Here is a 23,047-nt window from a genome sequence, read left to right on the forward strand (position 1 = left end):
GTCGGGGAGGGGAGGGGGGGGGGGGGGAGGGGAGGGGAGGCCCGGTTACGGTTGGAGGGACGGAGGATGTTCCTTCTTCCAGTGGAAAGGATGGCATGTCATATGACTTTTAATCAGAGTGTGTGTCTGCTTTTAGAACGACCAGCGGTTCTACTGCAGCCGCCTTATGGAAAGACTGAGACTGAGAGGCATGGGGAAGGAAAGGAAGGAAGGGAAGGAAGGAAGGAAGGGAAGGAAAGGACGCACGGACAGCCAGGGGAAAGACTGAGAGGCATGGGGAAGGAAGGAAGGAAAGGAAGGAAGGGAAGGAAAGGACGCACGGACAGGGGAAAGACTGAGAGGCATGGGGAAGGGAAGGAAGGAAGGGAAGGTAGTGAAGGAAGGAAGGACGCATGGCCGGGGGAAAGACTGAGAGGCATGGGGAAGGAAAGGAAGGAAGGGAAGGAAAGGACACACGCACGGACAGGGGAAAGACTGAGAGGCATGGGGAGGGAAGGGAGGGAAGGAAGGAAGGGAAGGAAAGGAGGGAAGGACGCACAGACGGGGGAAAGACTGAGAGGCATGGGGAAGGAGAGGAAGGAAGGGAAGGTAGTGAAGGAAGGAAGGACGCATGGCCGGGGGAAAGACTGAGAGGCATGGGGAAGGGAAGGAAGGAAGGAAGGGAAGGAAAGGACGCACGGACAGGGGAAAGACTGAGAGGCATGGGGAAGGAAGGAAGGAAGGGAAGGAAAGGACGCACAGACAGGGGAAAGACTGAGAGGCATGGGGAAGGGAAGGAAGGAAGGGAAGGAAAGGACGCACGGACAGGGGAAAGACTGAGAGCCATGGGGAAGGGAAGGAAGGACGGGGGAATCTCCCTAGGATCTTTCTACCAGAACGATCGGTTATATACGCTCTTCTTGTGTGTCCTGACGCTGTGTCCTCTCTCTCTCTCTCTCTCTCCCCTCCCTCTCTCTCTCTCCATGTGACCCCTCCCTAGGATCATGGACAGCGTGATGGACAGCGACCACCACCACCACGGCGGTAACGGTGGCGGTAACAACGCGGTGAAGAAAGTCCCCATAAAGATCGTCCACTCTGAGAGCCTGTCGGAGAAGGAGAGCCGCCAGTATCTGCTGCTGCACGACGACCGGAACAACAACAACGGCGGTGGCGGCGGCGGGGGCCTCCTCCCCCTCCTCCCCCTGCAGCCCGCCATGGAGTGGCCCCCAGGCGGGGGTCCCCTCCTCCCCCCCCCAGTGGGGACCCCCCCCAGGCTGGGCGGCTCCGCCGAGCAGCAGGACTACTCCGTCTTCTGCGCCTACACCCGGCAGAGGGTGACGCCCCCCAACAACGACCCCCTCCCCGGACCACCGGAGAGCACGGAGGACCACCCCCCACCACCACCACCACCACCAGCACCAGCACCGGTAAGGGTTTTAGGTTTATTTATTTAGCACGTAGTACAAAAAATAGACAATAACATATCAAAGAACAAAAATACAATGCAAAGGGGAGGGAAGAAGCCAGCTGGCTTATTTGGAATCCTTTCCTGTAGGAAGAGGTCATTGGTTTAAAGATTAAAAGTTGATAAAGAACAGTACAAAAGTCTTCAAGTTGGCAAAGTAAAGCTGTGCAGTAAAGAAATAAAAACACAGACTGCACTTATTTTTGTCGTAATCGTTTCCATGTTGAAAGAAGAAGCTTATAACGCGCCGTAACGTGACGCGTTAGAAGCTTGTAGATCAGCTATTAGTATAAAATGTAGAGAAATGCCAGGCATTTCTTGGTATATATTTAATTGTTTTGGCATATCTCCGCCCTGTGCACTCATTTCATTACGAAGCCTTAAAAAGCAAACAGAAATGTCATAATTGTCATTTCTAGAAAAGTACTTATTTGATCGTGTTGTCAATAGCAGACTCCTCACTCAAATATGCATTTGTTTGGGCAACTCCAAAGCAAACTCCACATCATGTCCCAACATTTTATTTATCTGCCATAGTGTCAACCCTTTACCCCTGTGTCAGATCGGTGGTTAGACTGGCATAGTGTTTAGGTTTATTTATTTAGCATGTAGTACAAAAAATAGACTATAACATATCAAAGAACAAAAATACAATGCAAGGAAGGGAAGAAGCCCAGCTGTCTTATTTAGAATCCTTTCCTGTAGGAAGAGGTCATTGGTTTAAACAGATTAAAAGTTCATAAAGAACAGTAAAAAAGTCACAATTATTACATACGCGTCGTCTAATCGCAGCTATTTGAGATAATCGTAGTTATTTTTGTCGTAATCGTTTCCATGTTGAAAGAAGAACCTTACAACGCGCTGTAACGTGACGCGTTATAAGCTTGTAGATCAGCTATTAGTATAAAATGTAGAGAAATTCCAGTAATTTCTTGGTATATATTTAATTGTTTTGGCATATCTCCGCCCTGTGCACTCTTTCATTACAAGCCTTAAAAAGCAAACAGAAATGTCATAATTGTCATTTCTATGCATATTAAATGTTCCAGTTTCGGGGGGGCAGTTTGTTTACTGCCGTGATGGCCGAGGGGACAAAACTCCTACTAAAACGGACCTTTTTTCACCCCCTTACCCCTGTGTGGGATCGGTGGTTAGACCGGCATATTCGCCGATACCAATATGACCAAAAGGGACCGATACCGATACTTTACCGATACAGTATCGGGACAATCTCTAGTAGGAATTATGATGATCTTGGAAATTAAAATTTTAAATGTTCGTTCGTTACAGCACTGTAGCTCCCCGTCGGACGCCGACAAAGGAGACCACGCCAACAACGGGTGTCTGGAGGAGGCGAAGGAGACGCTGTCCCAGGAGCAGGTGAAGGAGGCGCTGACTCAGGAGGAGGCGAAGGAGATGCTGTCTCAGGAGCAGCAGGAGGAGACGATGTCTCAGGAGCAGCAGGAGGAGATGCTGTCTCAGGAGGAGCAGAAGGAGACGCTCTCCCAGGAGCAGCACGAGGAGGCTCTCTCCCACGAGGAAGCTCTCTCCCATAAGGAAGCTCTCTCCCATGAGGAGGTGAAGGAGGCTCTCTCCCATGAGCAGGCTCTCTCCCATGAGCAGGTTCTCTCCCTGGAGCAGCAGGAGCAGGTTCTCTCCCTGGAGCAGCAGGAGCAGGGTCTCTCCCTGGAGCAGCAGGAGCAGGTTCTCTCCCTGGAGCAGCAGGAGCAGGGTCTCTCCCAAGAGCAGGCTCTCTCCCATGAGGAGGCGAAGCGTGCGGAGCTGGCCCGGGAGATCGTGGACAGGGACCGGTCCCTGGCGGACATCTTGGACCAGAGCCGGATGAGGACCACCATGGACCTGATGGAGGGCATCTTCCCCGGAGGAGAGCAGCTGCTGGAGGAAGCCCACCAACAGAACCACCAGAACCACCACAACCAGCACCATCAGCGCCGCAAGGCGGGCCCCAAACAGAACCCCGCCGATGAGGAGGACAGGTCAGACAACACCCTTATTCTGTACCTCTGTGTTCCTTCATGTTAAATCCATTAACCCATTTAGACCTGACGTTGACATTTAAAAATTGGCTTCTAAATCCTGACAGTTTTCTGAAATGTTTCTATATCAGTGGTGCTCAATATTTTATATAATATCAAGGACCCCAAAAATTATATGTAATTGTCTGCCGACCCCCATCTTAAAATATGTTGTTCCTGGAACCCCTCAGAAGCAAAGATTTGAGTTAAAAATGTTTCGCTCTGAAAGAATATACATTCAATTTTTTTCAATAGAACAGATTCTACAGGCCTGGGCCGTGGCTCAGCGGTCCCGATCCCGACGGCCTTCACTGCATGTCACCCCCCCATCTCTCTCCCCATCTCCTGTCAGCCTACTGTCTGTCCCTCCATAAAAAATATATAAAATAAAGGTGAAAGCCCAAAAAAAAGAACAGATTCTACAAAATGTCTTTCTAAATCATGACGGTTTTCTTAAAATCCTATGATTCTGTCAGTGGTTCTCAAACATTTTCATGTCAAGGACCCCCAGAATTCTATGTATTTGGCCGCCGACCCCCATCTGAAAATATGTTGTGGAGCAAATATTTGAGTTAAAAACGTTCACTGTGAAAGAATATACCGTATAATATGCAAACATTTGCACACATTTTCACGATTGTTTCAAAACAGATCTACAAGCACCGAAAATAATGGTGAAATGCTAAGGCAACACAGATGCATCCTCAGGTCTAAAAATGAGTTAAAATGTAACTTAACAACTTAACTTAACAACAACATAAATTGCAGATCTACAAAAGAGCTGAAGAGATAGAGAGACCCCTGTTACTGAACAAACACTTTATATCAATGATTACTATAGTCCATACTAAAAGAATATATATTTTACAGCACTTTTATTCAGTTGTAAAATATATATGGACCTGTTGTTTTTTAATAATTAAAAAAAAATATATATATTAATGCTCAAGATCTTCTTGTGTGGCCTGCTGTTCAAAGTTGTATTAGTAGATAATCTTGTTATCATTAATTATTCGCGTAATAATTAGATTTCTACAGCCAACAACAAAGACTGACAACACATTTCCATTACTGTATGCTAGCTCGGCCACCTTGTGGCCGAATTATGAACTGCAAGTTGGAGTTGCAAAATAATGATTGAATGAATAATGATGCCATCTTGCCAGCAAGGTGCTACCCAGGTGCAACTTCCCATAGACAGCCCATTCATCCAAACAGAACAGCCCTATCTAATTGTATTAAATGACGTCAAACTAATCAACATTGCAGCTGTAGAGAAAGCTTGAATGATCCTCTTTCTATCTGCAATGTGTTTGTTTAATTAGAATCCACTGTAGACATGTTATCTATCTCCCTGTCAAGAAATTCCTTGCAGATGATTATTTTCTAAGTGCTGGAGTTTGGAAGCGCTTGTTTGACTATCACTCAACGGCCCATGCGCACCACCTGTTTAGAATGTGCACATGATGCAGGAGGCAGCAGGAGGTTGCTTTACTGATAACGAGCGCTTCCAAACTCTGACACTTAGAAAAATAATCATCTGCAAGGAATGTCTTGACACAAAGTATAGCACATAGCATGTCTATTGTCTATGGTGGATTTTTATGAAATAATAAACTGCAGATAGTAAGACGATAATTCAAGGTTTCCTGTACAGTTGCAACGTTGGTGAGTTTGACGTTATTTAATACAATTAAATGAATGGGCTGTCTAATAATAATAATAATAATAATACATTTATATAGCACATTTTCATACATAAAATGCAACCCAAAGTGCTTCACATAAAAAAATAACAAGCAGCAGAATGCCGGAAACAAAAAGGAGGTCAATCATTACAATACACAATATATACAAATACAAATACAAAACTAAAAAATAAAAAAAATGGTAAGGAAATTTGTACCAGAACATAGAATATAAAAACAAGATAAAACTAAACAAATGCCGAGTTGAAAAAATAAGTTTTCAGCTGCTTGCTCTTAAAAACATCAAGGGATGTCGCCCTTTTAAGGTGCAGTGGTCGTGTGTTCTGCAGTGTGTGTGTAATGGGAAGTTGAACCTAGCAGTAGTTAACCCATTCTGACCTGAGATCAGATTCATACGAGGTTTCCACTGGACACACACTGGTCTGATGAACCCATTCTGACCTGAGATCAGATTCTAAAAATGTCAGTCGTTCTTCGATTTTTCAAAAATAGCAGACCTACAAGCTCGTAGCGCGCCACTCGGTGGCGCGCTATGAGCTTGTAGATCTGCTATTTTTCAATAGCTAAAGCATAACATGATGCTGACACCAAGATGGGTTCCCGTTCAGAATGGGTTAAATCGGGTTTGGAATTGTAACAGCTGTTGCCCACTCCTGTTCTAGACTGACGATAGGTTCATAGTTTACTTGATGATCCTCGATGACTACGTCTATGTATTTGATGTACACCAGTGTTGTTTTTGGCAGCAAATTTCTATTGTAGTTTAGTCATACTCTTTGGACTGAAACTTATTTTAGTTTTAGTCACATTTTAGTCACCTGGAATGCCTTAGTGACTAAAATGTATTTTGGCGGGCCTTGATGCCGTCGTAATGAGTGTTTTTACACTTGCTGAAAATAGCCGATCTACAAGATTGGTGTAAAATGACTTACACTGGATCTCTTGTCCACTAGCCCCTCCCTAACATTTTAGTCTAGTTTTTATTTGTCGACGAAATTGTCAGTATATTTAGTCTTAGTTTTAGTCACCGTAGCTTAGTTTTCATTTAGTTTCCATTTGTTTTTGTCAGTGAAAATAGGTAGTCGACGAAAACAACACTGATGTACGGTATTTCCATGCTTTTGTTCTTGCTTACGGTAAATGGCTCTGGATTAAGAGCGTCTGCTGAATGCCTATACACTACAGTAAAGTGTAAATGTGTGTAAATGTGTGACCTCATCAGGAATGAGGATGAGGTGGAGATGGCCGTGGTCTCCAGCTCGGCGTACTACAGCACCTCGGCTCCCAAGGCTGAGCTGCTCATCAAGATGAAGGACATGCAGGAGGAAGAGGAGGAGGAGGACTCTGAGGACGAGCTGGACCTGGACCTGGCCAACAAGAAGGTAACCCAGATCAGTGTTTCCCAACAGGTGTGCCGTTTGAAATGGCCAGGTGTGCCGTTTGATTTGAACAGAAGTAGCCTCGGTAACCCAGGCTTTTATTTTCGTTGAAAACAAGTAACTCCGACCCTCCACTGCAGGGCTCAGTGGGCTGCCATGCGGTCCGCGGTTTTGCAATTTGCATCATTGTTGCCCATCTAACGACCCTCCATATAAATGCTAATGTGTGGCTTTGTTTACATGAGGAGATCACCTACTCGTGTCGTCTGGCATGTACTGTATCAAAAAACACCGCTTGCCTCTGTGCATTCCTAACCTCGCGTCACCAGGCTTTCAGTGCGTTCCTGCTGGTGAATTCCCACGTGCGGTTGAAACTAATCAAACGACGCAAAACGCGTTGTGAGTTGATCATGTGGAGCCTGCTTTTAGCTGGTGTCGATCTTTTTTAAGCTGACCTACAAGCCCACACTGTGTTGCAAAAGCGGCTGTGGTGGGCTTACAAATCGCCGGGGCAGAGCTACTGCATAACAGTAACGGCAGACGAGACGACAGAGAAGCAGAGTAGCCGCGCCGGGTCCTTCATGTTTCACGTTTGCTGTCGTCACACCGTAAATTCATAATTATTAGTTAGTTTAGTTTCTCAAACGTAACTTTCAAGTGAACTTTATGGAAACTCTCTGTGTTGTCTCCTCCGTGCAGTAGGAGCTGATGGTTTGTGTCTCTCTGTCTCTGTGTGTTGTCTCCTCCGTGCAGCAGGAGTTGATGGTTGTGTCTCTCTGTGTGTGTCTCTTGTCTCCTCCGTGCAGCAGGAGCTGATGGTTTGTGTCTCTCTGTCTCTGTGTGTTGTCTCCTCTGTGCAGCAGGAGCTGATGGTTTGTGTCTCTCTGTCTCTGTGTGTTGTCTCCTCTGTGCAGCAGGAGCTGATGGTTTTGTCTCTCTGTCTCTTGTCTCCTCCGTGCAGCAGGAGTTGATGGTTTTGTCTCTCTGTCTGTCTCTTGTCTCCTCCGTGCAGCAGGAGCTGATGGTTTGTGTCTCTCTGTCTCTGTGTGTTGTCTCCTCCGTGCAGCAGGAGCTGATGGTTTTGTCTCTCTGTCTGTCTCTTGTCTCCTCCGTGCAGCAGGAGCTGATGGTTTGTGTCTCTCTGTCTCTTGTCTCCTCTGTGCAGCAGGAGCTGATGGACAGCCTCAGCAGGAAGCTGCAGGTTCTCCGCGAGGCCCGCGAGTCCCTCCAGGAGGACGTGCTGGACAACAAGGCCCTCGGGGACGAGGTGGAGGCCACGGTGCAGCGGCTCTGCAAGCCTAACGAGCTGGACAAGTTCCGCATGTTCGTGGGCGACCTGGACAAGGTGGTCAGCCTGCTGCTGTCGCTGTCCGGACGGCTGGCCCGCGTGGAGAACGCCCTGAACAGCCCCGACGAGGACACCACGCCGCAGGAGAGGGTGAGGCCACTGTACCACCGTACTGACTTAACACTAACTAACACCTACACCACGCCCCAGGAGAGGGTGAGTCTACTGTACCGTACCGTACTGTACTGACACCACGCCCCAGGAGAGGGTGAGTCTACTGTACCACCATACTAACTAACACTAACTAACACCTACACCACGCCCCAGGAGAGGGTGAGTCTACTGTACCACCATACTAACTAACACTAACTAACACCTACACCACGCCCCAGGAGAGGGTGAGTCTACTGTACCACCGTACTAACTAACACTAACTAACACCTACACCACGCCCCAGGAGAGGGTGAGTCTACTGTACCACCGTACTAACTAACACTAACTAACACCTACACCACGCCCCAGGAGAGGGTGAGTCTACTGTACCACCGTACTAACTAACACTAACTAACACCTACACCACGCCCCAGGAGAGGGTGAGTCTACTGTACCACCATACTAACTAACACCGACACCACACCCCAGGAGAGGGTGAGTCTACTGTACCGTACTGTACTGACACCACGCCCCAGGAGAGGGTGAGTCTACTGTACCGTACCGTACTGTACTGACACCACGCCCCAGGAGAGGGTGAGTCTACTGTACCGTACCGTACTGTACTGACACCACGCCCCAGGAGAGGGTGAGTCCACTGTACCGTACTGTATTGACACCACGCCCCAGGAGAGGGTGAGTCCACTGTACCACCGTACTAACTAACACTAACTAACACCGACACCACACCCCAGGAGAGGGTGAGGCCACTTTACTTTTTAAATATATTTTTTATCCCACCATTTTGTAACCCATTTTTCACCCCTGTGTCAATCATCTAATGTGATCCTGGGCTCTACACACCCTCCACCAACCTAGTCCCCATATATGGGGGACAAGGGGAGAGCAACGGACTTGAACTCATGCTTCCTTCATGCCTGAGTGTCCAAGTTGCTCCTTTACACCTGACAGGGGGGAGTTTCCCTGGTTGGACGTATAGCGCGTGGCAGGAACACGTTATTCCAACCAGTTCCTTTCCCCTCCATCAGGCGCCCCGGCTGGCCAGGGGGAGGCAGTTTAGTGACCAGGATTACTGCATGTTTTTTGTGAGGGTATACCTACCCTAGGGGACACGGGAAGAACATGCAAACTCCACACAGAAAGTCCACTTTCTTCGTCCTTTTTTCCCCAAACTTGACTACAAGAGCGGTGGTCTCAAAAACATAGAGGGAAAACTCGACGCTCACTGTATTTAAAAAAAGGAAAACTCTTAGACAGAGACTTAAAAGGATCCCTGGCTAATAAGACAAATATGTCTTAAAACATTATACTTGCCCTCTATAACTAAAATTACGCATATACTAATAAAAAACAACGTAATACTTCCTAAAGCATTACCTAATATGAGCATCAAAGCTTTTATTAAAGTTTTATTAGCACGTGCATTCCATAGTTCCATAGAGCCGGACCACACATGAACATGACAGGAGCAGTCCCTATTGAGTGAAAGATTCTCTATTTATGAAAGAAATTTTAAAAAATTGATTTAATTTTTTTAGTAAAAGAGGGCAATTATAATGTTTTAAAACATATTTGTTGTATTAGCCAAGGATCCTTTTAAGAAAACATTTTTTTATTTAATTTTAACATGCACATAATATAAAGTGCTCTGTGCTCTTAACCCATGTTGGTGTTAGCATCATGTCATGCTTTAGCTATTGAAAAATAGCAGATCTACAAGCTCATAGTGCGCCACCGAGTGGCGCGCTACGAGCTTGTAGGTCTGCTATTTTTGAAAAATCAAAGAACGACTGACATTTTTTGAATCTGATCTCAGGTCAGAATGGGTTCATCAGACCAGTGTGTGTCCAGTGGAAACCTCGTATGAATCTGATCTCAGGTCAGAATGGGTCAAAGTGCAATTAAAAGTAGCAAACGTCTGGGTCCTCAGACCTTCGTCAGTGCTATATGTCCACTGACTGCACCGCCGACATGAGAGGGAGAGATGAGTGTGTTCTCTGATCGGACGCGTCTCTTCTCCTCCACTCTGTCTGGGCCAGTTCATGCTGTGGGGTTGGGAGCCTTCAGGGGTAATATATATATATATATATATATATATATATATATATGTTACAGTACAAGGGAGAAACCAGTAGTTTCTCAGTAGTGAGAAAGACGATACGAGGGCCACCTGTTTTCCCTGTGCATGGGGCTGTGGCCGGGCACGGTTGTCGAGTTTTGTGGATTGCAGACGAACAGTACACACCTGCGGCCGCACAGAGATGATTTTCAGTGCATTTATTAATTAAGCGAGATTACACGAGAGGGTGTGCGTTACCGTCATTCATCATGGCACGCCTGCGTTGCTGCAGGAGCGAGCCGATAGGACAGTTCCATAAGCAGTGTCTGACGGTCACACACATCCTCAAGTGCAATATTGCGATTATACCACAGTATACGCTTAAAACAAAAACATTCACTTCAACACTCGATTTCATTCTAACCGAGATATTTCATCAAACAAACAAACAAACAAACAACACCTATAGTTTAGCTAGTAGCCACTGCCTGCGGAGAGCCACTGCCAGCTGTTTTTTAATGTTGTGATTAGGTGTGTGGTGATGCTCGTTTGAAGCACGGGTAGAGGAGCTATTTCAAGTAACCAGCGGTCGGGTTTTGGTTAGCCGCTTGCTAAATGCACGGTCGGTGTCACCTTGAAATGGGCTCTGAAGCAACAAATACCTGGGCAACTGTATTTACTGGTTCCATCCGACGCTGGTGTTAACGCTCGCTGTCTCTCTCCCTCTCTCTCTGTCTCTCTCCCACGCAACGCAGCGCACGCTGACGGAGAAGCGCAAGCTGCTGATTCGCCAGCACGAGGACGCCAAGGAGCTGAAGGACAACCTGGACCGGCGGGAGCGCGCCGTCAACGACATCGTGGCGTCCGTCCTGGACGCCGACGGCATCGCCGACTACCGGCACTTCGTCAAGATGAAGTCGGCGCTCATCATCGAGCGGCGCAAGCTGGAGGACAAGATCAAGCTGGGAGACGAGCAGCTCAAGTGTCTGATGGACAGCCTGCCGCTGGAGCAGAGACTGGGCCTGTGAGAGGAGAGAGAGGGGGCTGACGCTGGAGCAGAGACTGGGCCTGTGAGGGGAGAGAGAGAGGGGGCTGACGCTGGAGCAGAGACTGGGCCTGTGAGGGGAGAGAGGGGGGCTGACGCTGGAGCAGAGATTGGGCCTGTGAGGGGAGAGAGGGGGGCTGACGCTGGAGCAGAGACTGGGCCTGTGAGAGGAGAGAGAGAGGGGGCTGACACTGGAGCAGAGACTGGGCCTGTGAGGGGAGGCTGACGCTGGAGCAGAGACTGGGCCTGTGAGAGGAGAGAGAGGGGGGCTGACGCTGGAGCACAGACTGGGCCTGTGAGAGGAGAGGAGAGAGGAGACTTGAGACATGGTAGTGGAGCCCCACTGTGAGAGGGAAGAGTGTGGCCCCCAGGACACAGTAGTTGGGGCCCCCCACTGTGAGAGGGAAGAGTGTGGCCCCCAGGACACAGTAGTTGGGGCCCCCCACTGTGAGAGGGAAGAGTGTGGCCCCCAGGACACGGTAGTTGGGACCCCCCACTGTGAGAGGGAAGAGTGTGGCCCCCAGGACACAGTAGTTGGGGCCCCCCACTGTGAGAGAGGAAAAGGTGGGCGCTAAAATAAAAATAAGACTGGCACTTGGGAAGGACTGGGCACATGGGGCCCTGTTTTTGTCAGTGCTTAAACCACTTATCCCTAAACTACTTTTATGTTTTACTATTTTGAAAAACAAAACACAATAGTTCAAATAGCCGATCTACAAGCTCACAACGTGTTGATGTACAGTAGATCGTCTAGTTGAACAATTTTAATATTTCAATATAGTAAAAAAAAAAAGGCAAGGAAGTTTAGGGATAAGAGGTTTAGCACGGACAAAAATAGGGCCCATGAAGTCTTAAGCGTAACTTAACGTTATTATAAGCACATACCCGCTCCTTTTTATTTTTTCGCTTGGAAATGAGCCATCTTTAAATAGGTGGTTCGGTTCGAGCATCTGGACCAAGGATACGTCCCGAGTCCCGAGCGTCTCCGTAGAGGGAGGTCTGTGTTGCACGACAGACACGTCCCACTGGGAGGAGAGACCCCCTCATCTGGCAAGGAAACCTCCCGAGCGTCCCGAGGTCTGTGTTGCACCACAGAAAACGTCCCACTGGGAGGAGACCCCCTCATCTGGCAAGGAAACCTCCCGAGTCCCGAGCGTCTCCCTAGAGGGAGGTCTGTGTTGCACGACAGACACGTCCCACTGGGAGGAGAGACCCCCTCATCTGGCAAGGAAACCTCCCGAGCGTCCCGAGGTCCGTGTTGCACCACAGACACGTCCCACTGGGAGGAGAGACCCCCTCATCTGGCAAGGAAACCTCCCGAGCGTCCCGAGGTCCGTGTTGCACCACAGACACGTCCCACTGGGAGGAGAGACCCCCTCATCTGGCAAGGATACCTCCCGAGTCCCGAGGTCCGTGTTGCACCACAGACACGTCCCATTGGGAGGAGACCCCCTCATCTGGCAAGGATACCTCCCGAGCGTCCCGAGGTCCGTGTTGCACCACAGACACGTCCCACTGGGAGGAGAGACCCCCTCATCTGGCAAGGAAACCTCCCGAGCGTCCCGAGGTCCGTGTTGCACCACAGACACGTCCCATTGGGACGTGTCTGTCCCAGTCTGTCCCAGTCTGTCCCAGTCTGTCCCAGTCTGTCCCAGTCTGTCCCCTGTGCAGATCAAGGCCGAGGTGGAGGGATTATTATCTCCAGACTGGCCTTGGACCCGACTCCGGATAAGCGGTTGAAGGATGGATGGATGGATAAATCCTCTCTTTTCTTTTTAAAACAGACCTGAGTAGCAATTATTTTACACACATGGACGTTTTCAATGAAAGAAAAAGAAATGGCTCACAACTCTAACTTTAGATGTTACGTTACATTATTCAGAAGAAAAATAAACGGCAGCAAAGAATGCTTTTTTTTCTCCTTCCATCTACACCAAATCTCTTCACCAAAAATAGCCGATCTACAAGTTCAACAACACGGATCGGCTATAAGAAAGGACCAGTGTTCCCAAACCCGTCTTCTCAAGGGCCCACTCTTCTGGACACCGCAGTGACCCGCTGTTGTTCTGAATCTGATAACGACCCACCCAGTCTGACCACGGCACTGCACTGCTCCGCTGTGGCCAGCGGGGGGAGACGGAGACAAGCAGCCGAACTAAAGAGAGAGACGCTTTCCTTTTGGAAGGATGTTGGATTGGACTTCTGTGACATTTTAACTTTCCTTTCTTCAAAACAGACTCTTCTGACTGCGGCGAAAACTGTGCTGTGTTTCACAATCAATGGACAGAGGACCCGCCTAAACCCTAAACCAGTGGTTGTCAAAACCTTTTTTCTCCCCCAGATTTTATATGCATATATGAAATAAGAAATTTGATACAATTTTCTATCTCTGGAACCCCCTATCTGTCTGTCTATCTATCTACACTGTCAAATCCTAACATTGCGGCTCCATTTGGTTCCATTTGTACACTCTCAGAAGTTCTACGGAACCGTGACTTCTCAAGGACCCCTGGGGGTCCCCGGGACCCCACTGTTTGACTGGGGGTCCCCGGTCCCCACTGGGGGACCCCCCTGTTTGAGGACCCCTGGGGTTCCCCGGGACCCCACTGTTTGACTGGGGGTCCCCGGTCCCCACTGGGGGACCCCCCTGTTTGAGGACCCCTGCCCTGAAATGAGTCCCTCCTCTTGACTCTGTGTGGGGTTGCCTCTTTATGTATGACATAATAATTCAGAATAATTCATTTTTTTCTTCTTTTTGTTTTAGTAATTTATTATAGTGTTTTTTGAATCTGTACAGAGCGGGGACAGTATTTGATCCACAACTGATTTCTAGCATCCGTTTTCAAACTGATAATGTGTTTATATGATATTATAGTCAACAAATGAGCATCTGTCAACACTTATATTGCAAAATGTTAATGTTTTCCTTCTTAATTGATATTCCTTCTCACTTTTGCCGCACTGAGAACTTCTCTCTCAGTTGCAGCATAATCGATACTTCAAACGAACCGACCTAATATTTAATTGAATTAATTAAGAGGGTTATTTTATGCACATCTAATTATAGCTGCCTTTTTCCCCCTTTCACGGAAAAGGAGTGGGATTTCTTTTCCTCCCAGACGAGCATTTTGCATTAACCACTAAGTTCCAAACCTAGCCTATTTTCTGAAAATATTCTACAAGCTCACTCACAACACGTTGCATATTTTCCCTAAACGTCATCAAAGTATAATATGTTACTTACTGAGATAGTTCACCCCCAAAAGGAAGTTTCTCTTTCCATCACTCACACCCACACGACTTTGAATTCAATAGTTTTTTTTGTCACATTGCTGATACATTTTAAATATATACGTTTTGGTCTTGTTAAGCTAGCTTGGCCTCCTGTTTTTTCACTTCACCAAACACTAGAATATCCATGAGATCAAGGCATTATTTATGGGGGTGAGTAAATTTGATGGACACAAAGCTCACGATCTACATCTTTACGCGGTTAAAATCTGAGGCTATCGAGGCGTCTTTCAATTAAACCACGGAACACATCATAACTGATCACATCAAAGAGAATCTCCTATCCTGCTCTGCCTGGATTTTGGAGAGAACTAGCACTTCACGTCCCATGATCACTTCACACCCCCCCCACCCATGCACACACACACACACACACACACACACGTGCACCATGTAGTGTTTTAATTCAGCGCTGTTATGCTATGCACGTGCGAGACAGACGCGCACAAAGACAAACAAAAGACTGTTTTATGTCCGCGGTGATAAACTTTACTAGACCACTGGTGGGTTCCAAACGGTGGCTCGGGGGCCCATGTGTGGGTCGGGGACACATTGTTATGGGTCACTTTATTTTTTTTGGTATCCTTTGTTTTTTTATTATTATTTCAAAAAAAAAACATTCCCAAAACAAAGCAAAAGCTTTCATGAATTAAACCAAAATTCAAAGATTTTCTTTTTTTTCCAGTAACTTCATGAAGAAATAAAAGAGAAATCTAAGAAATTCCATAAATTAGAAGAAAATAAGTAGTGGAAATAGCTGATGTGTGAGCTTGTAGATCTGCTATTTTCACGAAAAATGTCTTAATTAAATGTCTGTTTTGGATTCAGGCTACCAAACGTTTGAGAACCACTGAACTATAGACTGCGTGTTACATTAAACTATATCATTCCCTCTAGCCTAGCGGGTTACACTAAAACCAACCATAAAAAGCACCTGCTGCTTCTCAAATGACAGCAGCGTCAGCGCGGTGTGCGTGCATGATGCTCCCGTTTTTACTTAAAATCTTCCTTTTCCCAGACTTTTCTTTTAAACATTCCAGCCTGATCGTACCTATACCTAAACTACATACCTACCCACTTACCACCGGCAGAAATAAATAAATACATAAATATCAACCCACTCTGGGTTTTTATCAAAATGAGTATAATGTTGTTTTGTTTATTTGCTATAAGACTTTTGGCCGTTGAAGGAGTATCCCGACCAGAGGAGTTGTTTGTTTGTTTGTTTGTTGTGAGGATTTTTAAAAGTTTGTTACAATACCTTCCCGCTTAATTAACGCACACCGGCGGGCGGCGCTCACAGCCGGTATCGTGTTTTTTTTGTTTTTTAATCAGCTGTACTGCTTTATATCAAATAAAGAAGTCTGCTGAAATCTATTTGCATTGCGGCGTCGTCTTGTCTTGATTTTACAACCAAATGATGGCCTCATTCTGTAACACATTAACCTGTAATCTGTAAACCATCACCACGCTCCTATCACGACTAAAGGCTTATTCATGCTGCGTCATCGCACGCTGGTATCGCACTCTGAAAATAAGCCGATCTACAAGCTCTCAGCGCGTCACAGGGCGACGCGCTGAGAGCTTGTACGTCGGATGTTTTCGGTGTGCGACACCCGTGAGCAACAAAGTATAATAACTCGGGCTATAAAAGTCTTGTGGGGGGGGGGGGTTAAAGTTTGACGGCCTTTAAGTTTCTCCACAGGCCACGCCCTTCACAATATTCACAACAGGTAAACCGCTACGTTGTCGCTCACATCACATCTCGGAAGAGAATAGATGACGTCGTCCAACGACATCTGCGATCTCTAGAGAGGATTTGACACAACGGAACCAAATGTGAGTAAAGAAGACTTAATATAATATAATATAATACATTGATATTATGAATACTTGCTTTGCTTTTACAGTATTCCCTTAATTGCTCTTTGGAAGATTAGAAGCACGGCAGGTTAATCTTTAACCACAGCAGTGGTTGTGTGTGTCAACTCAACATGCTGTACATACTGTGCTGTATCGTTTGTACAGTTTATTCATTGTTAACATTTTGAATTGTCACCTTGGATAACATTCAGAGCTCCTGGGTAATGTCTGAAGGTAAACTGTACTCTCTACACTACAGTTCCACTACCGTGTTTGTTTTGGTTATCGAGGACATTCCCATTATTTTGTCATTGCTCATGATGAGTCATGCCTTCCATAACTGACGACCTAGAGAGTCTCAAGCCAGCATACTGTGTATATCTTTAAAGGAGAATTCCATACTAAAAGGCTTTCTTACCTTTCTTTGTAGTTGTTACGTCCCCACCAAAGAGGTCCAGGTGTTATATTGTGCAAAAGCTCCTTATTGGCTATTTCCCTATACCATAAGCTCTAAATGAATTGCATTGAATTGAAGGAGAATGTAATGGGGCTATGGAGTGTTGTACTAGTGTTGTTCGCTTATTTTCATCGCTTAAAATTATATATCTTTTTGTATATATCCTCTCTTCATAATGTAAATAATATCCCAAGCGGCACACTTTACTATACTTATTTCGATGGAAATAAGCGAATTAGCACCACACCCCATAGCCCCATTCAATTCAATGCAATTCATTGAGGGCTTATATTAGGGGAAATAGCCAATAAGGAGTTTTTGCACACAAAAACACCTGGACCTCTTTGGTGGGGACGTAACGACTACAAAGAAAGGTAAGAAAGCCTTCTAGCATGGAATTCTCCTTTAACCCATTCTGACCGGGCACCCATTTTGGTGTCAGCATCATGTTATGCTTTACCTATTGAAAAATAGCAGATCTACAAGCTCATATCGCGCCACCGAGTGGCGCGATACGAGCTTGTAGGTCTGCTATTTTTGAAAAATTCGAAGAACGACTGACATTTTTAGAATCTGATCTCAGGTCAGAATGGGTTAATCAGACCAGTGTGTGTCCTAGTGGAAACCTCGTATGAATCTGATCTCAGGTCAGAATGGGTTAAACGTACTTATAATGTATGTAGCCAATAACAGCCCATTCCTCTTCAGAGGTAGGCTATGGTGAACTGCAGGACAGTTACTATGATTGACCGATTTGAGATCCGATATACAGACACGCAGATATGGAAAAATGGATTATTTATTGCCGAATGGAAAAATAGGCTCACCACAAATTAAACAGAATCCACACTGTGTGTCCTGGGCAGACATCTGCATAGCTCGGCTATTGTTTTAGGATTTGTCCTGGCCCAAGTTGGTCAGAGACGTTGTTGACGGTAACGGCTAACATTTCCATGTAGTATTTCTGCCTCCGCCTTCACAGCACTATGATCATATAGTCCCTGTTTAGCACTGATAGCAGGTAGACTGATAGACTGGGTCCTGATAAGTTATCAAATGACCTGAGATCAGATTCTAAAAATGTCTTCTACATCCTGACAGTTTTCTGAAAAAGCCATATTTCGATTTTTCAAAAATAGCAGACCTACAAGCTCGTAGCGCGCCACTCGGTGGCGCGCTATGAGCTTGTAGATCTGCTATTTTTCAATAGCTTAAAAGCATAACATGATCCCGCCCAAAATGGGTTAACTTTGGATCATCTTAACGATTATTCTATCCAATTATTTATCAAGTAATGGAATCGTGTACTGTGCATATCGTTAAAAAAGAAAGAAAAAGTTTTATATTAATATACAATGAATTAGACTAGGTCGATGTTCTATTATATCATAATGATGCTGCTGTCCAACCCCAGCCTCAGTCGGTACCACCAGATAATATCAGTCAGCTTTTTGGAAACGCTTGTATGATGTTTTTATTGTAAAAAAAAAGAAAAAGGATGTTTTTTATGTTTTAGGGGTGTTATTATGTTTTGTGTTTTATGTTGTCTGTTTTTAATGGACCCTGAGTCTAAACAAAGAAAGTTGATTGATCCATCGATTGATCCATCGATTGATTGAAATATTTATTAACAGTTTGCAGAATTACAGTAACATTTCAAGCACAAACTCACTCAATACAAAGACTGTTAACTGTGAGTGCACGACCCGATTAAGTGCATTACACTTGTTTACAACAGGGTCCACATTGTTCAATTCATCAAAATTGATTGATTGATTGATTGATAACCGTCGCACTGATATTCTGGTCACCTTTTCAGCTCTCTTGTCGACGATGTCGTCAACACCGTCACCCTTAGTATGACGGACAGAATGAGGTACGTGGCCCACTCGGCCCACCTCCAGTTCGTGGCGCTGGTGCTGGGCGCCATCGGGTGGATCCTGACCATGACGGCGGCGGGCCTGAACAACTGGCGGCTGTGGTACCTGGAGGACACGTGGTCCGCGGTCTCCTCGGGCCAGGCCTGGGTGGGCGTGTGGCGGGCGTGCTTCTACAGCCACGCCCTCGACGGCTTCGAGACCTGCCGCGCCATCGGCATCGCCGACGCCTTCGCCCCGCCGGAGATCGTTGCCTCCCAGGTACGGTTACGGTATAGTGTTGATTGTGTTGCCCCTCTGTCTCCCACCAGGTGCTGGTGATGACATCACGAGCCGCGGTGAAGAGCAAACCACCGCCACCGCTCCAGCCCTTCTCTCTGTTTTTACTCACCACCCACCGCTCAACGTTATTTCAGCTCCGGTGGTCAGCTCACCACCGGAGCAGTGGTCACCTCACCACTGGAAATCTAGACTATGAATAGGCCTTTAGTAGTCTAACCCACCCTGCTGTCTGTCTGTCTGTCTGACTCCTCCCACCAGGTGCTGGTGATGGTGGCGTCGGCGTGCGGCCTGGCGGCCAACGTGACGGCGGGCGTGGCCGTGCGCAGCGTCTACTTCTCGGTGGACGAGAAGACGAGGGACGGGTGGGCGTTCCGCGCGGCGGGGCTCCTCTACGTGCTGACGGCCGCCTGCCTCCTGGTGGCGCTGTCCTGGAACGTGAGCTCCGTGCTGGCCGGAGCCGCCATCGCGTTCCCGCCGGAGTTCCTGCTGCCCGCGGCGCCCCAGAGCCAGACGCTGGGCGAGGCCATCGGGGTGGGATTCTTCGCCTCCGGCCTGCTGCTCGTCTGCGGCGTGGTGTTCCTGTGCTACCGGTTCCCTAAGCAGAGCCCCTCCTCCAACGCAGGGGGGGCGGAGCCCAATAGGGACCCCCTCCACGGCCCGTGGGCCTTATCGACATTGTCGACGACGACACCGACGGACGGTGATCGCCGGGGCGAAGATAATCCTGCGTTCCACGCCGAGGAAGAGGAGTAACAACGAGGCTGGACTGGACAAACAAACACCTCGCTGCTGGGACACTAGGGGGCGCTGCTGGGTCACTATAGGGGGTGCTGCTGGGACACTATAGGGGGCGCTGCTGGGACACTAGGGGGCGCTGCTGGGTCACTATAGGGGGCGCTGCTGGGTCACTATAGGGGGCGCCAGTGGCTCAGGGGTAGGGACTATAGTGTCCGCTTTGAAACCGCCAGGTTCTGCTTGGAAAGCGCCAGGTTCCCAGTTCGATCCGAGATCCACCCAGAGTCGGTGTCGATGTGTCCTTGAGCAGAACCCCTGATTGCTTCGTTCGTTCGTTCCCGATCCGTTCCCGATAACCACAATTTCTGTGTTAGGCCGAAACCGAAAGCCGAATACTCATACCAGTGTTGTGATCTGGTGTTGTGTTTATAGCGAACTAGCTATATATCTGGTGTTGTGTTTATAGCTATTAGCTATCTAGCTATATATCTGGTGTTGTGTTTATAGCAGACTCCCGAGTTCTCACTCAAATGTGCACTTTGGGGGAACTCTAAAGCAAACTCCACATGCCCCAACATTATATATACCTGCCATAGTGTCGACCCCTTCTTTACCCCTGTGTCGGATCGGTGGTTAGACTGGCATATTCACCGATACCGATATGACCCGATATGACAAATAAGTCTCCCTGTTTACAGAAATACTGATAAATTAATATTTGGATGACGGTGCTCCCTGCAATTAGCCTCGTGATGTATCAATTTAGATGATTTTCGACATGATCATAATCGTGGGTATTACGTCAGGATTATACTTTGAACATTAGAAATAGAAAAGGTTGACTGTACCCTGCAGTGTAACATCACGATAAAGATTGTATTCCTATGAAAATAACGTCCTTATTTCAGTATACTCGTCACTGTGTCATTGCCACCTGCTAGTTATTCAGGAAGGTCTGTAGGCTGTAGCTAATGCCAAGGTTTTACACAGTGAAATTACACACAGACACACAGACACACAGACAGACACACAGACACACAGACACACAGACACACAGACAGACACATAGACAGACACACAGACAGACACACTGACAGACACACAGACAGACAGAGACACAGAGACTTGGTGCATTTATAGATACTATACTCTACTCTGAAAATTAAGAATTTTATGTATTCTTTCAAATTTGTTGTATCAATTTACTATTTTACACTTTTTTTACTACCGGTAGTGAAGATATTGAGCCAGTTAGATCTTGTATATTGTCGCTTAAATGAATACATTGATTGATTTGCTTGATCAACTGTTCTACAGTAGCATACAGTAACACCAACCATCCATTGTTTGTACATCGGATGTTATCTAGAGTTACATCTAATCTTATCTTCCAGTTCCATCTCCGATCATGGTATTAGTCTGACCACTGTCTCATACTGCAGGGTGTGTGTGTGTGTGTGTGTATGTGTGTGTGTGTGTGTGTGTGTGTGTGTGTGTGTGATCAGACTGACTGACCGTGCACTGACCAGCGGATAGAGCCGCTGAAATGCTGAGGTGTGGGCTTTTCCTCGGACCTCGTGAGGTGGGCTCCTAATAGGGGGGTCCGGCCGGTCCATGTGACGCGGGTAGGAGGGCTGACGTGCTGTGAGGTGTGGGCTTCGTCGGACCTCGTGAGGTGGGCTCCTATAATAGGGGGGTCCGGGGCCCGGGTGACGCGGGTAGGAGGGCTGACGTCCGCAGCAGGCATGTGAGGAGTTTAGAGAGGGGGCGGGGCCGCCGCCGCGCCTCGCATCACAGCTCTGATTGTATGCCATGATGCAGGGAGAGGCGCACACACACATACGCATGCACACGCACACACACACACACACACACACACACACACACACATGCTCATGTTTGTCATACTTGTGAGGACATTGACATTTCAGGATGACATTTTTACAGTTGGGTGTATAGTTTACCCAAAAGATGGACTTCATTTTCATTCATTACACACACCCCCTGTGCCAATCATTTTGTAGTAGACTCTTTGGGTCTCCTGCCGGTCGCCAAAATCATTGGCTTAGGAATGCGACAAAAAAAAGAAGCATTCAAGGCTTCATGCCAGGCCTTGACCAGTGTAATCTAGCACAGACAGGCTTTGATCTCACGGCAAAGCGGGGTGCTATGGGCTATAGTTCCAAACGTTGGAAGTTGGAACTATCCCATTGAGACAAAGCGGGGTGCTATGGGCTAAATAGTTCCAAACGTTGGAAGTTGGAACTATCCCATTGAGACAAAGCGGGGTGCTATGGGCTAAATAGTTCCAAACGTTGGAACTATCCCATTGAGACAAAGCGGGGGGCTATGGGCTATAGTTCCAAATGTTGGAACTATCCCATTGAGACAAAGCGGGGTGCTATAGGGCTATAGTTCCAAACGTTGGAACTATCCCATTGAGACAAAGCGGGGTGCTATGGGCTATAGTTCCAAACGTTGGAACTATCCCATTGAGACAAAGCGGGGTGCTATGGGCTACAGTTCCAAACGTTGGAACTATCCCATTGAGATAGAGTGAGCACTTCCTGCATTCCATTGTTACAATGGGAGTACAACGCTAGTGTCGCCAACTCTCTTACTAGATTACTCTGACCTGGACTGGACCACCTAACGTACCAGACATTATGTCCGGTGCGGGCCGACCCGTAGTGGGCCCCACTGGGCCGGTGGAACCAGCTTGTGGTATACGTAACGTGGGCCAGTCTGGGCCAAACGTTACATTAGTTGTCTGTTTCAGTGGCGTTGTCTGTTGGTTGTTCTGTAAAAGGGGTGGTATTGGCGTTTGCGAGCTCAGGTTGTGCTGGGCCAGTCTGAGCCAAATTCCGCAAAAATGTCAGGGGCAAAATGTTTGTCTCTGTCCAGTCCTGCTTCATGGGATGTGTAGCCTCAAAATAAGTCATCTTTTAGAAGGTGAAATGCTGCTTTAATGCTAGAATTGCGCTGCTTGTATACATTGGGGCTAGTGGAGATGCGGTCTCCTGAATGCTGCCTTCCGGTAGGCTATGGCATGGTAAGGAAAGGAGTGGCATTCGTAAACGATGCATTCGTGGTCTGGAGAGGGGCAGTTGTTTTACAGACGGGTAAAAGGACAGGGGCTGAAGCCCCCTTTGATGTTTATGTGTGCACCGTCCCTGCTACTAAGCCATAGTGTCGTGGTAAATAAGTGTCTTCTTACTTTGATCATATTATACTGAATGTCAAGTCAAGTGTGACTTGACATTCAGTATAATATGATCAAAGTAAGAACATCACAATGGTGTGTAAAGTGTGTACAGTAGTTCCTGTAACCACGGTGGACACAAGAACAAGTCTTGTGCCTCTACGGACCCCTGTCTGTCTGTGTCTACTCTGCTATACTTGTGGGGA

At 47.1% G+C, this 23,047-nt stretch overlaps 2 protein-coding genes across 2 annotated transcripts in view; both read left to right on the forward strand.

Annotated features, from left to right (window-relative positions):
- shroom2a (shroom family member 2a) overlaps positions 1-15,820 on the forward strand; it is a 111,502-nt gene extending 95,682 nt beyond the window's left edge. Inside the window, exons 13-19 of the mRNA XM_080769662.1 lie at positions 980-1,409; positions 2,738-3,444; positions 6,415-6,574; positions 7,737-8,009; positions 10,845-12,131; positions 12,466-12,738; positions 12,770-15,820. Coding sequence (XP_080625788.1) covers positions 980-1,409; positions 2,738-3,444; positions 6,415-6,574; positions 7,737-8,009; positions 10,845-11,117 — 1,843 coding nt within the window. The 3' untranslated portion in view covers positions 11,118-12,131; positions 12,466-12,738; positions 12,770-15,820. The remainder of the gene's footprint in view (positions 1-979; positions 1,410-2,737; positions 3,445-6,414; positions 6,575-7,736; positions 8,010-10,844; positions 12,132-12,465; positions 12,739-12,769) is intronic.
- A 2,784-nt stretch (positions 15,821-18,604) lies between these two features.
- Positions 18,605-19,726, forward strand: cldn34a (claudin 34a; the record flags this gene model as incomplete). The annotated part of the gene is made up of 2 exons (XM_080769663.1): positions 18,605-18,883; positions 19,163-19,726. The coding sequence occupies 2 exons, from the start codon at positions 18,605-18,607 to the stop codon at positions 19,655-19,657; spliced, it is 774 nt and encodes a 257-aa protein (XP_080625789.1). The 3' UTR covers positions 19,658-19,726.
- Between the last annotated feature and the right edge of the window lie 3,321 nt (positions 19,727-23,047).

Source organism: Protomyctophum bolini, assembly GCF_963924005.1.
Source record: "Protomyctophum bolini genome assembly, chromosome: 8".
Lineage (NCBI taxonomy): Eukaryota > Metazoa > Chordata > Actinopteri > Myctophiformes > Myctophidae > Protomyctophum > Protomyctophum bolini.